Source organism: Sus scrofa, chromosome 5, assembly GCF_000003025.6.
Source record: "Sus scrofa isolate TJ Tabasco breed Duroc chromosome 5, Sscrofa11.1, whole genome shotgun sequence".
In the NCBI taxonomy this organism is placed as follows: domain Eukaryota; kingdom Metazoa; phylum Chordata; class Mammalia; order Artiodactyla; family Suidae; genus Sus; species Sus scrofa.
The window spans coordinates 46,329,845-46,344,616 of NC_010447.5; the positions used below are offsets into that span (position 1 = coordinate 46,329,845).

Sequence of the window (14,772 nt, forward strand, 5' to 3'; positions counted from 1 at the left end):
TCTTCAACCTACACCACAGCTCATGGCAACACCAGATCCTTAACCCACTGATTGAGGCCAGGGACTGAACCCACAACCTCATGGTTCCTCATCAGATTCATTTCTGCTGCTCTATGATGGGAACTCCTCAAAAATATATTTACTTTTATCAGGGAGTTTTATACTTTCATATGTTTTCCTGTTATTAGTGTCCTTTTGTTTCATCATCAACTCCCATAAACAAATATATGTAAGGCCAGTCTAGTGATGATGAACTCCTTCAGCTTTTCTTTGTCTGGAAACCTCTTCATATTCCCTTAAAATCTGAAGGAGAACTTTGCTTGGTTGGCAAGTTTTTCTCTCAGTACTTTGAGTTCATCATCTCATTCCCTCCTGGCCTGTAACATTTCTGCTGAAATATCTGCTGATAGTCTTAGGGTGTATGGTACATGCAGGGGGACTATAAGTCCTGGGTTTAGGGTAGTGGTGTGCCAGAGCCCAAGTCATAGGAACACCTGGCTGCAACACTGGTAATGTCATGTGAGGTGCAGGTGTTTGTGGAGAGGCTATGGAGTTGGGGTTTGGAACATGGTCTGAGCAGAGTGGCCAGGGCTCTAGAGCATGAGGTATGCAGTGTATTGGGGGTGGGTGGTCCTGCTCCCAGGACTGGGTAATAGCAGATCCTTCTTCCAGGGTGACTAGTAGCAGTGTCGCCCTTTATGGGATCTGTGGTGGCAATGGCTATTTGTTACCTTGAAACTGCCAGGATCTTCCATGTAGCAGGCTGCTGGGATCCAATGCTGATGAACATTATGGAGTCCTTCACCATGACAGGGAGTTGAGGTCCTCAGTGGCAAAGGCTGCTGGGGTCCTCTGTAGAACAGGCTGCTCGGTTCTGGTGGCAGATATCATGAGGTTGATACTGTTAATCCCCACCTTTTGTCTTTGTTCCTACAAAGACATCTCCAGGTATCTCAGCTATGCCAATCTCCCCAGTGAGACTTTCTGTGTGGTTTTTCTGGTTTTTGCTCCCCTGTGTTGCTGCAGATTCTTAATTGGAGTCTTAAGCCCTCCCTGGGCGATATCATTCATGGATGGGTAGCTAATTGGCATTTTTCCCCCCATGGGAACATGAAGGCTAGTGTCTCCTACTCTACATCTTGCTGATTTCATTCTGCATGAGTCTCTATTTTAAGTTAATCAAATAACATGGAAGTTCTTACCACATCAAAGAGCTTCTGGAATTCCCACTGTGGCTTGACATATTAAGGACCTGAGGTTGTTTGTCTCTGTGAGGATGCACGTTCAATCCCTGGCCTCACTCAGTGGGTTAAGGATCTAGTGTTCTTGCAAGCTGCAGCATAGGTCACAGATAGAGCTGAGATACAGTGTTGCCATGGCTGATATGTAGGCCCCAGCTGCAGTTCTGATTCGACCCCTGGCTGGGAACTTCCATATGCTGCAAGTGCTGCCATTAAGAAAAAATTGAACTTCTGCTTTGTTGTCATTGTGAATATGGTGAAGGGATGTGCAAGGTTACCTTTTGTAAATCCCAAGTGGTAACAGACAGTTTGAAGAAAGTGGAAGTCAGAAATAGTTCTTAATAGAAATGGGCAAGATAACTGGCTTTAGAAATCTTTGTAACCTTACTGTCATGCTCTGTAGAGCTTGAAAAGCCATGTTGATACAGTCCATTACCAGTCTTATAACCTATATTTGACTAACTTATCAGGACCATATCTGGGGCAAGGGGGTCAATGGATAAAGTAAAACTTTTCTATGTTTGGCCTCTGTGATCACAGAGTCAGCCTGAGGTAGGCATCCAGAAGCTCATTCTTCCTCTGACATTCATTTTTGCCCTCACCTCACTTCTTCCCTACCTTACTCCTCTCCTGTTAGTTACACCCTGAATGTGCCCCCTCATGGTCAGGGTTGGAAAAGGGTTCTCGTGGTGGATAAGTGTGGATCCATTCAGTGGGTTACTTCTTACAGCTATAGGATTCACTCTATCCCACCCCTCTCCCATGACATTTTCCATTCTTCAAATTGCAGTATTAAGACAAAACCAAACCAAACCCAAACAACATTTTAACCTTTATTGAATACCTTTGGACAGACTAATATTGAATATGATTTCATTGTGTTATGAACACCCCACTCAAGCTGGGGATGAAATAGATGGAGGTGAGTGAAGAGAAATAAGAATCTCAGGCTGCCTCACTGAGAGTTATGAGTAGGGGACCATGAGTTTATGCTGACCTACAGTTTTCTTGGTATTTGATAGTCCTAGTATAGGCATGGGGTTGTCAGGGAACTGAACTGATCCAGAGCTGGGATTTTCTGCAGTTCATGTCCACCCATTCTGGACAATGGATGAGGGCTTTGAGCATTAATAAAAAGTAGATGAAGTGGTAGTCTTTAGGACCAGTCCAGGTATGAAAGGAAGAAGGGAAGATGCATGAGGGAGGAGATAAATAAGGAAAAACAAGAGGGATCAAAGGAGTGGTAGGGTTTTTTTGTGTGCTTTTTTGTTTTGTTCTGTTTTTTAGGGTCCACGGCATATGGAAGTTCCCAGGCTAGGAGTCAAGTTGGAGCTACAGCCGCCAGGCTAGGGTTCAAGTTAGAGCTACAGCCCCCAGCCTACACCATAGCCACAGCAATGTGGGATCCAAGCCGTGTCTGTGACCTACACTGCTGCTCATGGCTACACTGGATCCTTAACCCACTGAGCAAGGCCAGGGATCAAACATGCGACCTCATGGGTTACTAGTCAGATTTCTTTCTGCTGCGCCATAATGGGAACTCCAGGTGTGGTGGTTTTAATGAAGATAAAGAACATCAAGTGTGCTTTTTTTCCCCTCTAGTCATTTTAATGAAAAGGGAAACTATCTAAAGCAGTGGTTCTCAAACTGGGGGAAAGGAGAGGGACTTTGCAGAAGACATTCGGCAACATCTGGAGACATTTTTGGTCATTGTCATGGGAGTTTCTACTGGCATCTAGTAGGTACAGGCCAGAGGTGCCACTGAGCCTCCTACAGCATACAGTATAGCTTCCCACAGCAAAGAATGACCCGGCTTAAAATGTCAATAGTGACATGGTACAGAAACTCTGTCCTAAGAGAGTGCCATTTTAATCTGAAAACCATGATGTGTCTCCCCAAATGGAAACACTACCCAAGATTTTTTAAATGCCAGGTTAGGGAACCCTCGTTTTCAGCACAATTCATACTGCTAGGAAGGTGAAAGTGAAGGCATACAAGGAGGCGGGTAGATTTCAGGAACCCCTGAAAGGTGGTGAGTGTGACTATAGCCTTCAAGCCACCCACCATGGCCCAGTACCAGATGCCACCTTTATATAGCAGAAAGCCTCCTACAGAGGCTGAGCCACTGGCTCTGTCCCACGGGGTGGGATGGCCTTTCAATCCCTAGAGCAAAGATGCCCTCTTATTTGGTTGGAGGCAGCCTCTACTATTTAAAATGCCCTCTTTCTATTTATATTAGTTTGGATTGTTTTCATAAGTGAGAAATAGCTACACTATTTTCTTCTTAAGCTGTCACAAATATTAGTCCATCTCATGGCTATACTATATTCTTATCCTGTAATTTTTCCCCTTTTGTTATTTATAGACCAATCATCTAGATCTAGTGGCTAGAGAATGGATCTTTTATAGCTGGTTTGTTTTCCTGAAAAAGCTAGCAAATCTTTTTGTGTTCTAAAAATATAGGGACAACTTCTGTACTCTATTTTGCTACAGAAGAAGGGTCATTTCTGATTGCTCATTAGATGTTATATTTGGAAAACAGCCTCTGTATTCTGCTTCTCAAATGTGGGGGAGTTCCATTATTATTAAGATCACACAAAATGAGAAGCCTCAGAGTCCAGTTGAGACAGACCAAACTAATAGCAGATGTGAACTAGAGTAACAATTCTCTAACAAGTATCAGAATCACCTGGAACACTTGGTAAAACAGAGATTGCTGGGCCTCATTCCCAGAATTTCTAAATCAGTAGGCTTGGGATGGGGGTGGGGTGAGAATTTACGTTCTGATGAGCTCCCAGATGGCACTGATGTTACTTATTTCAGGATCACATATTGTTAACCAATGTGATTTTCCACATTTATCTTGATTAGTTCTATTTCAATGTTAAATTATGTTTGGGAAATAAAGTCTTTATAATATTTTGCACAATATAGTATTTTACTCTGTTAGAAAGGCTAGATTTAGTTTTTTTAGCAGGTATTCCTGTGAATACACATATCTGAGAGTGAAAAACCTTAAGCCTTAAGACATTTTGCAACCTTGTGTATTCACAGCAACAGTTGCTATGATTTTTAAGGACTGAAAAATCATCTCTTGAAAAAAACCAATTTAATAAATGCTCACCAAAATTCTATGTAAACACATAAAAACTTAAAATAAGAGCCAGACTTTAGGTAATAGGCCTGAGTAGCCATGTTCCTCATTTGTATAAAACAACAGATAGAGAACATATTAATAATGACATCATCCCTTTTAGTTATCAGTCTTTTTAATTATTTTGGTTTATAAATAATCACTAAAAGTAGAACAGTATTTTAGAACATCCTCCTCCCACTTTTGAAATTTTCATTCTGAATTTGAAGATATGATATTTTAAAAAAATTTTCTTGTTCTTAGTCATTAGAATTAAACAGAAGGAGATCAAGGTGCCAGAGTAAGAGGATGCGGAGCTTACTTCCCTCCACAAACACATCAAAAATATATCTGTATGTGGAGTGATTCTCCCTGAAAATAAACTGGATACTGGTAGATTCTTCTACAACCAGGGCACACAAGACATGGAGTTTGATAGGAAGGGAAGAGATCACATTTGGACCTGTGTCCCTAGGAGGGGTAAACAGAGGAAGGGGAGGTTTACACAGGCTTGGATAGCCTCCCTGGGGAGTGAGGCAGTTAAAACCATCCAACACTGGCAGGATGAGCCCCCTTAGCTTGTTTGAAAACCAGTGGAACTGACAGAGGGGCTGTAAAACACCTGGACTCTATTGGTGAAGAGCACACATACTTGCTTAAAACAAGGCTGAGGAAACAGATTGGAAGTGCCTGGGACTCTCGCTATTTCCCTGTGACCACCCCAACCTCAAGCTGTGCACCCATTCTGGCCCCCTCTCACTCTGTGACATAGCTCAATATTAAGGTGAAAGCTGCTGAGGCTGTGTAGAGTGTACAGTTGTGGAGGGTGATGCTGGCCTAGACTTAGTGAGATTTCTGAATGGAGCAAGGGCAACCATTACTGGTACTTGTGGAGGCAGTAGATTGGGAGCAATCTGGAACTCTGGTGTGCCAGAACCACTCCAGTGTGCACCCCAGCCCACAGTGGGTGCCCTCTCCAGCCCCTCTAACTTCTCCCCTCTGGGTTAAAGATGCCAATGCTAGGATGAGGGAAGAGCACACACTTAGAGGGAACAGAACCAGTTTGGGCTTGGCCTTCAGGACTTCTGTCCTCAGTAGGGTGGTGTTGGTCACTAAGCAAAGGAGAAGCCCTGGCTCACACCTGGCTCTAGCTCTAGTCTCTTCATCTCCAGCCTCACATCCTATCAAGGTAATAGCTACCAGCATGCCCTGGGGGAAGATGTGACTCATGCTCACTTGAGACCCAGCTCTTCCACCAAAGTCAATGGCACATGCAGACTGTATAGGGACACTTCACAAAAAGATACCACTTCAAGATTGGAATAGGTAACTGTTTCACCTAATTACATAGAATCAGAGAAAGTTAAGCAAAGTGAGAAGACAGAGGAATTGATTTAAAATGAAAGAACAAGAAAAAAAACCTGAAAAAACCAATTAAGTGAACAAAGAGAAATTATGTATCAAAGAGTTCAAAGCATTAGTAATAAGAATGCTAACTGAACTAGAGAATAGAGATGAACACAGTAAGAATTTAAAAAACTAGAAAATATAAAAAAGAACCAGAAAAATAAAATAACTGAAATGAAAAATATACTAAAAGGAATTAAAAGCAGACTAGATACAGAAGAACATGTAAGTGATTTGGAAGATAGAATAATGGAAATCATCTAATCAAAAGGGCAGAAAGAAAAACAAATTTAAAAAAATGAACAGTTTAAGGGACCTCTGTGACAACATCAATTGTACCAACACTCACATTATAGGGGTCCTAGAAGGAAAAGAGAGAAATTTGTCAAAATGCATTTGCTGACATTATGGCTGTGAATTTCCTGAACTTGAGGCAGAAAATACATACAGGTACAGGAAGCACAGAGTCCTAAACAAAATGAACCCAAACAGATCCACATCAAAATTTATCATAACCAAAATGGCAAAACTTAGAGCATTCCAAAGGCAGCAAGAGAACAACCAAAAGAGTCACATGTGAAAGGACCCCCATAAGTCTATCAGATGATTGTTCTGTGAAAACTTTGCAGGCCAGAAGGGAGTGGCATGATATGTTTAAAAATGCGGAAAAGGGAGAAACCTACAACCTAGGATATTCTACCCATCAAGATTGTCATTCAGAATTGAAGAAGAGATAAAAGTATCTTCTCAGACAAAAAATTAAAAATTCATCAATACTAAAACTACCCTAAAAGAAATGTTAAGGGCTCTTTAAGTGGAAACAAAAAGGTTACAACAAAAAAGACTCTACAGGAAAAGGAAAAATCCCACTAATAAAAGAATATATATAGTAAAGACTGGGGATCAAACCACTTAAAAATCTAATAAAAAGATCAAAAGACAAAAATTATAAAATCAACTACAATAAACAATGAAAGATAAACATGAAGATGTAAAATATGACATCAAAAAAATAAAACATGGAAGAGGGGAGTGAAAGAAAAGGTAGATCTTTTAGACTGTGTTTGAACTTAAGTGATTACCAGTTTAAAACAAGTAGATATAGTTATAAATTTACTATAGTTATATATCAACGTCTATGAACCCCTTTGTAACCACAAAACCCAGAAAGGAACACAAGCATACCACTAGAGAAAATCATTAAACCACAAGGGAAGAAACAAAAAGAAAAAAGAATGGAGAACTCCAAAACCAACCAGAAAACAAGTAACAATAAGTACATACCTATCAATTATTACTTTAAATGTCAATGGACTAAATGCTGTAATCAAAAGATGTAAAGTAGCTGATTAGATAAAATGAGACACACATATATGCTACTTACAAGAGAGCCACCTCAGAGCTAAGAAAGTGAGGGGATGGAAAAAATACTTTCTGTAAATAGAAATGACAAGAAAGCAGGGTTAGCAATACTAGTAACAGACAAAGTAGACATTAAAGCAAAATCTATAACAAAAGACAAAAAAGGACATTGTATAATGATAAAAGGATCCATACAAGAAGAGGATATTACATTTGTTAACACATATGTACCTAACACAGGAGCACCTAAATATATAAAGCAAATATGAACAGACATAAAGGATAAAATTGATAATGATGCAATAATAGTAGAGTGAGTACTTTAACACCCCACATACATCAATGAACAGATCATCTGGACAAGAAATCAATAAGGAAATACCAGTCTTAAATGACACAATAGACCATTTAGACTGAGTAGATATCTAAGATATTTTATCCAAAAACAGTAGGTTACACATTATTGCCAAGTGCATATGGAATGTCCTCTAGTATAGATCACACAAAACAAGTTTCAACAAATTTAAGAGGATAGAAATTATATTAAGCATTTTTTTCCAAGCAATAGAAACTAGAGCAAAAATAAACCCATGGGACCTCATCAAACTGAAAAGCTTTTGCACAGCAAAGGAAACCCAAAAGAAAACAAAAAGACAACTTACAGAATGGGAGAAAATAGTTTCAAATGATGCAACTGACAAGGGCTTAATCTCTAGAATATACAAGCAACTTATACAACTCAACAGCAAAAAAACCAATCAATCAATGGAAAAATGGGCAAAAGACCTGAATAGACATTTCTCCAAGGAAGATATACAGATGGCCAACAAACACATGAAAAAATGCTCAACATCGCTGATTATAAGAGAAATGCAAATCAAAACTACCATGAGATACCACCTCACACCAGTCAGAATGGCCATCATTAATAAATCCACAAATAACAAGTGCTGGAGGGGCTGTGGAGAAAAGGGAACCCTCCTGCACTGTTGGTGGGAATGTAAACTGGTACAGCCACTATGGAGAACAGTTTGGAGATACCTTAGAAATCTATACATAGAACTTCCATATGACCCCGCAATCCCACTCTTGGGCATCTATCCGGACAAAGCTCTACTTAAAAGAGACACATGCACCCGCATGTTCATTGCAGCCCTATTCACAATAGCCAGGACATGGAAACAATCCAAATGTCCATCGACAGAGGATTGGATTCGGAAGATGTGGTATATATACACGATGGAATACTACTCAGCCATAAAAAAGGATGACATCATGCCATTTGCAGCAACATGGATGGAACTAGAGAATCTCATCCTGAGTGAAATGAGCCAGAAAGACAAAGACAAATACCATATGACATCACTTATAACTGGAATCTAATATCCAGCACAAATGAACATCTCCTCAGAAAAGAAAATCAATCATGGACTTGGAGAAGAGACTTGTGGTTGCCTGATGGGAGGGGGAGGGAGTGGGAGGGATCGGGAGCTTGGGCTTATCAGTCACAACGTAGAATAGATTTACAAGGAGATCCCGCTGAATAGCATTGAGAACTATGTCTAGATACTCATGTTGCAACAGAAGAAATGGTGGGGGAAAAACTGTAATTGTAATGTATACATGTAAGGATAACCTGACCCCCTTGCTGTACAATGGGAAAATAAAATTAAAAAAAAAAAAAAAAAGGCATTTTTTTCCAAACGTAATGTTATGAAAGTAAAAATAAGTTACAGCTACAAAACTACAAACACATGGAGACTAAACAACATGCTACTAAAAATCCAATGCATTGGTGAGGAAATCAGAAAATACCTTGAGACAAATGAAAATAAAAACATAAATTTCCCAAATCTTTAGGATGCAGCAAAGACAATTCTGAGTAGAAAGTCTATAGCGATACAGGCCTACCTCAAGAAACAAGAAAAATCTCAAAACAACCTAACTTACCATCCTCAAGGCATTATTAAAAGAGGAACAAAGCCCCCCCCCCAAAGAGAATAAAGATCAGAGAAGACATAAATAAAATATAGACAAAAATATAGGAAAGATCAATGAATCCAAGAGCTGTTGTTTTTTTAAATAAAGTTGAAATTTTTAGTCAGACCATCAAGGAAAAAAAAAGGAGAGGTGATGTGAATAAACCCAAATAAAGGTAAAAAATGAAAGAGGATAAATTACAACTGCTATCACATGGATTCCAAAAAAAAAAAAAGTACAAGAGAATATGACAATTATAGCCAACAAACATGACAATCAAAAAGAAAAGTATAAGTTTCTAGAAATATACACATCTTCCAAGACTGAACCCAGAGGAGGAACAGGCTGGTCATTAGCAGTGATTTTGTACTCAAAAAAATCCCAGTGAACCAAAGTCCAGAACCAGAGATCCTCACAAGGGAATTCTACCAAACAGATAAAGAAGAGCTAATGCTAATCCTCCTCAAACTCTTCCAAAAAATTGAAGAGAGGGAAACATTCCCATAATTCATTCTGAGGCCACCATGACCCTGATAATAAAACCAGTCAAAAAAGGACAAAAAAAATTAAATTATAGGCCTATATCTCTGAATATAGATGTAAAAACCCTCAAAAAATGTTAACAAACTGAATTCAACAATATGTAAAAAGATCATACACCATGATCAAGTGGGTTTATTCCAGGGATGCAAAGATGGTTCAGTATGCAAAAATCAATCAATATGATATAACATGTTAAAAAAGGAAGAATGAAAATCACATCATCATCTCAATAGACCCAGAAAAAGTAAATTTCACAAAATTCAACTCTCATCAAACTTAATATAGAAGAAACACATCTCAAAAGAGTAAAGGCCATTTATGACAATTTCGCAGCTAACATCTTAACTCAATGGCGAAAGTCTTTTCCTCTAAACTCAGGAATAAGAGAAGCATGCCCACCCTCACCACTTTCATAGTCTCGAAATCTTAGTCACAGTAATCAGACAAGAAAAAAAAAGGCATCCAAATTGAAAGAGAAGTAGTAAAACTGTCAATATTTGCAGATGACATGATATTCTATAAAGAAAACCCTAAAGTCTCCATCAAAACACTATTAGAACTAATAAATGAATTCAATAAATTTGTAGGATACAAGATTAATATACAGAAATCTGTTGCCTTTCAATACAATAATAATGAACCATCAGAAAGAGAAAGCAAGAAAATGACCCCATTTAAAATTGCATCAGCAGTTCCTGTCACAGTTCAGGGGAAACAAATCTGACTAGTAAACATGAGGACACGGGTTTGATCCCTGGCCTTGCTCAGTGGGTTAAGGATCCAGTGTTGCCAAGAGCTGTGGTGTAGGTCATAGACGCGGCTTGCATCTGGCATTGCTGTGGCTGTGGCATAGGCTGGTGGCTAAAGCTCTGATGTGACCCCTCGCCTGGGAACTTCCAAGTGCAGTAGGTGCAGCCCTCAAAACGATAAATAAATAAATAAATAAAATAGCATCAAAATAAACATAACTGAAGAGGTGAACGATCTATACTTTAAAAACTGTAAAAGACTGTTGAAGAGAATTGAAGAAGATTCAAAGAAATAGAAAAACATCCTACATTAATGGATTGGAAGAATTAATATTTTTAAAATGTCTGTATACCCAAAGCAATACAGATTTATTACAATTCTCATCAAAATAAACATGATATTTTTCACAGAACTAGAACAGATCATCTTAAAATTTATATGCAACTACAAAAGACCCTGAATAGCCAAAGCAATCTTGAGGAGGAAAAAAAGCTGGAGGTATCATCTCCAAGACTACCTATTATACTACAAATATACAGTAATCAAAACAGCATGGAACTGGCACAAAATAGACACATAGATTGATGGAACAGAATAGAGAGCTCGGAAATAATCCTGTGTACCTATGGTCAAATAATCTATGCAAAGGAAGCAAGAATACACAATGGAGAAGAGTCAATCTCTTCAATAAGTGATGCTGGGGAAACTGGACAGCTACATGCAAAAGAATGAAATTATAACATTTTCTCACACCATATAAAAATAAATTCAAAATAGATTAAAGATCTAATCTAAGACCTGATACCATAAAACTTTTAGAAGAGAACATAGGAAGGACAGTTTTTGATGTAAATCATAGCAATATTTTTTTGGCTCTGTCTCCTTAATGCAAAGGAAACAAAGGCAAAAATAAACAAATGGGACCTAAATTTAAAAGCCTTTTGGAGTTCCCTTAGTGGCTCAGTGGTTAACGAACCCGACTGGGATCCATGAGGATGAGAGTTTGATCCCTGGCCTCCCTCAGTAGGTTAAGGATCCAGTGTTGCCATGAGCTGTGGTGTAGGTCACAGACTCTGCTCAGATCCTGCGTTGCTGTGGGTGTAGGCCAGCAGCTGTAGCTCCAATTAGACCTCTAGCCTGGGAACTTCCATATGCTGTGCGTCTGGTCCTGAAAGCAAAAAATAAAATAAAATAAAATAAAATAAAAGCCTTTGCCCAGAAATGGAAACTCTCAACAAAATTAAAAGACAACCTACTTAATGAGAGAAAATATTTGCTAATGATATGACCAATAAGGGGTTAATATCCAAAATATTCATACAGTTCATACAACTCATATATTCAAAAAATGGGCAGGAGGCCCAAATGGACATATTTCCAAAGAAGGCATGTACATAGCCAACAGGAACATGAAAAGATGTTGAACTTTGCTAATCGCCAGGAAAATGTAAATCAAAACACACACTGAGACATCACCGAACACCTACCAGAATGACCATTACCAAAAAAAGACCACAAATAGCAAATGTTGGCAAGGTAGGGGAGAAAAGGAAACCCTTTTGGTAGGAGTGTAAATTTGTGCAGCCACTACAGGAAATAGCATGGAGGCTCCTCAAAAAACTAAAAATAAAACTACAATATGACCCAGCAGTTCCACTCCTGGGTATATATATTCAAAGAAAATAAAAACACTAATTCAAAAGGATATATGCACCCCAATGTTCAAAGCATCAAAGCAGGGTATGGAAGGTATTTATTTATAATAGGCAGGGTATGGAAGTGACCTAAGTGTCCAGCAACAGATGAATGGATAAAGAAGATGTTTATATATACATACACACACACACACACACACACACACACACACACACACACACACACACACATATATATATGTAACACACACAATAGAATACTACTCAGCTGTTAAAAAGGATGAGATTTTGCCATTTGCAACATGGATGGACCTGGAGACTATTAGGCTAGTGAAATAAGACAAAGACAAATACTATATGTTATTACTTGAATATAGAATCAAAAAATAAAACAAATGAATGAATAACAAAACTGAAACAGACTCACAGAGACAAAAGAACAAACTAGTCTCAGTGGGGAGAAGGAAATGGGGAGAGGGGCAATATAGGGGCAGAGGGTTAAGTGGTACAAACTACCAGGTATAAAATAAGCTACAAGGCTATATTGTACAACATAGGGAACAAAGATACTTTTTAGTAACTTTAAATAGAGTGCAATCTATAAAATATTTGTATCTGTGTTGCACACCTGAAAGTAATATAATATTCTAAATCAACTGTATTTCAATTAAGAAAAATTAAACTATTTATGAAGATCGCATTCTACAAGATAAGATGTAAAATAAAGTTGACTAACATTTTTCAGAGTGCTGACAAGTATTATAAAATGATCTTTCTATGGGAAATATCAGAGAACTATTTCAATATTTCAAATATTACCTATTTCATAAAAATCTAATTTCTAGTATTTTAAAAAGAAACCATGTGCAAAAAAAATAATAATAATAAAAAGAAACTATGTGACATGACGTAAAGGATTTTATGGTAATACCTAATTAGGAAATGATAGATTAATCAGTTAAATAATTTCTTTCTGGGAGAACTTCTCAGTGATTTTCATATGTTTAATAATCATTATGGCGAGTTCCCATAATTTGGCTCATTGGGTTAAGAACCTGAGGACATGGGTTTTATTCCTGGCCTTGCTCAGTGGGTTAAAGATCTGGCATTGCCATGAGCTGTGGTGTAGGTCATAAACATGGTTTGGATCCAGGTTGCTGTAGGTGGCAACTGCAGCTCCAATTCAACCCCTAGCCTGGGAACTTCGTATGCTGCACATATGGCCCTAAAAAGACCAAAAAAAAAAAAAAAAATCATTATGAATCTGCAGTCGTGAGACATTTTTCAATGTGGCATGTTTGAGGCATTCTCCTTCACCTAGTATTGTTTTGGAAGTGCTTAAAGACAGGAAGGTAAATAGATTTGATGTATATGTTGACTCAGTTGAATATGAATGGTTGCCTGGAGTTCTGTGTTGAGAAGGATTCTGAAGCCTAGTTGGTTTCAACAAGAAAAAGTGTGTTTGTTTCTTTGGCTGTGTCTTCCAGGTGTGTGGAGTAGATGGTGGCACAAATACTATGATCTGCTATATCTCCTCTAGAAAATCTAAGAGGAATAGTTCTTCTCTGTCCCATTTCTTCCTATATAATTGTACAGAATAGCTTCTCATATTTACTATGCTGAACTAAGCAATGATTTTTAAGTACAATTTTCTTACTATATATTTCTTTCTCTCTCTCTCTTTTTTTTTTTTTTTCTGTCTTTTGAGGGCCACACTCTTGGCATATGGGCATATGGAGGTTCCCAGAATAGGGGTCTAATCAGAGCTGTTGCTGCCAACCTACGCCAGAGCCACAGCAATGCCAGATCTGAGCCGCATCTGCGACCTACACTACAGCTCATGGCAACCCTGAATCCTTAAGGGTGAGCGAGGCCAGGGATCAAACCCACAACCTCATGGTTCGTAGTTGGATTCATTTCCGCTGTGCCATGACAGGAACTCCTCTTACTGTATATTTCAAGACATCTCCTAAGGTTTTCAAAATTCATTTCACTATGGTTTTTCTAAGTTTGTAATGTATTTTTTTCCCAAATAGATACCATATATGCTTCAGCTACTGAGATGGAAATAGACACTGAAATCATAGGCAACAAAAGCCAAAATAGACAAAAGGGACTATATCAAATTTAAAATCTCTGTGCAGCAAAAGAACAATTAACAGTGAAATGGCAACCTACGGAATGAGAGAAAATATTTGCAAATCCTGTATCTGATAAGGGGTTAATATCCAAAATATAAAGAGTTCCTACAACTTAATAGAAAAATATCCTGATAGAAAAATGGGCATTTCTTCAAGGTCATACAAATGGCCATGAAAAACCTATGAAACAAGCCTATGAAAAGATGCACAACATCACAAATAATTAAAGAAATGCAAATCGAAACCACAATGAGCTATCACCTTACACTCATTAGGATGAGCACTATAAAACAACAACAACAACAAAAATAATGTGTTATTTGGATGCAGAGAAATTAGAATTCTTGTGTATTAATCAGTAGGAATGTAAAATGGTGCCATCACTATGGAAAACAGTGTGGCAGTTCTTCAAAAAATTAAAAATAGAACTACCATATGATCCAGCAATCCTACTTTTAGGTGTGTATCCAAAAGAATTAAAAGCATGATCTTGAAGAGTTATCTGTGCACTCATGTATATATCAGCCCTATTCATAGTAGCCAAGAGATAGAAGCAAGCA

General features: G+C 38.2%; 1 protein-coding gene across 7 annotated transcripts in view; it reads right to left on the reverse strand.

The window, feature by feature from the left end:
• The window catches only part of ARNTL2 (aryl hydrocarbon receptor nuclear translocator like 2), a 192,497-nt gene that overhangs the window by 39,972 nt on the left and 137,753 nt on the right, over positions 1 to 14,772 (reverse strand). For all 7 annotated transcript variants that reach the window (XM_021092159.1, XM_021092157.1, XM_021092153.1 and 4 more), the window contains one exon: positions 732 to 874. In XM_021092159.1, the coding sequence (XP_020947818.1) occupies positions 732 to 874 (143 nt within the window). The remainder of the gene's footprint in view (positions 1 to 731; positions 875 to 14,772) is intronic.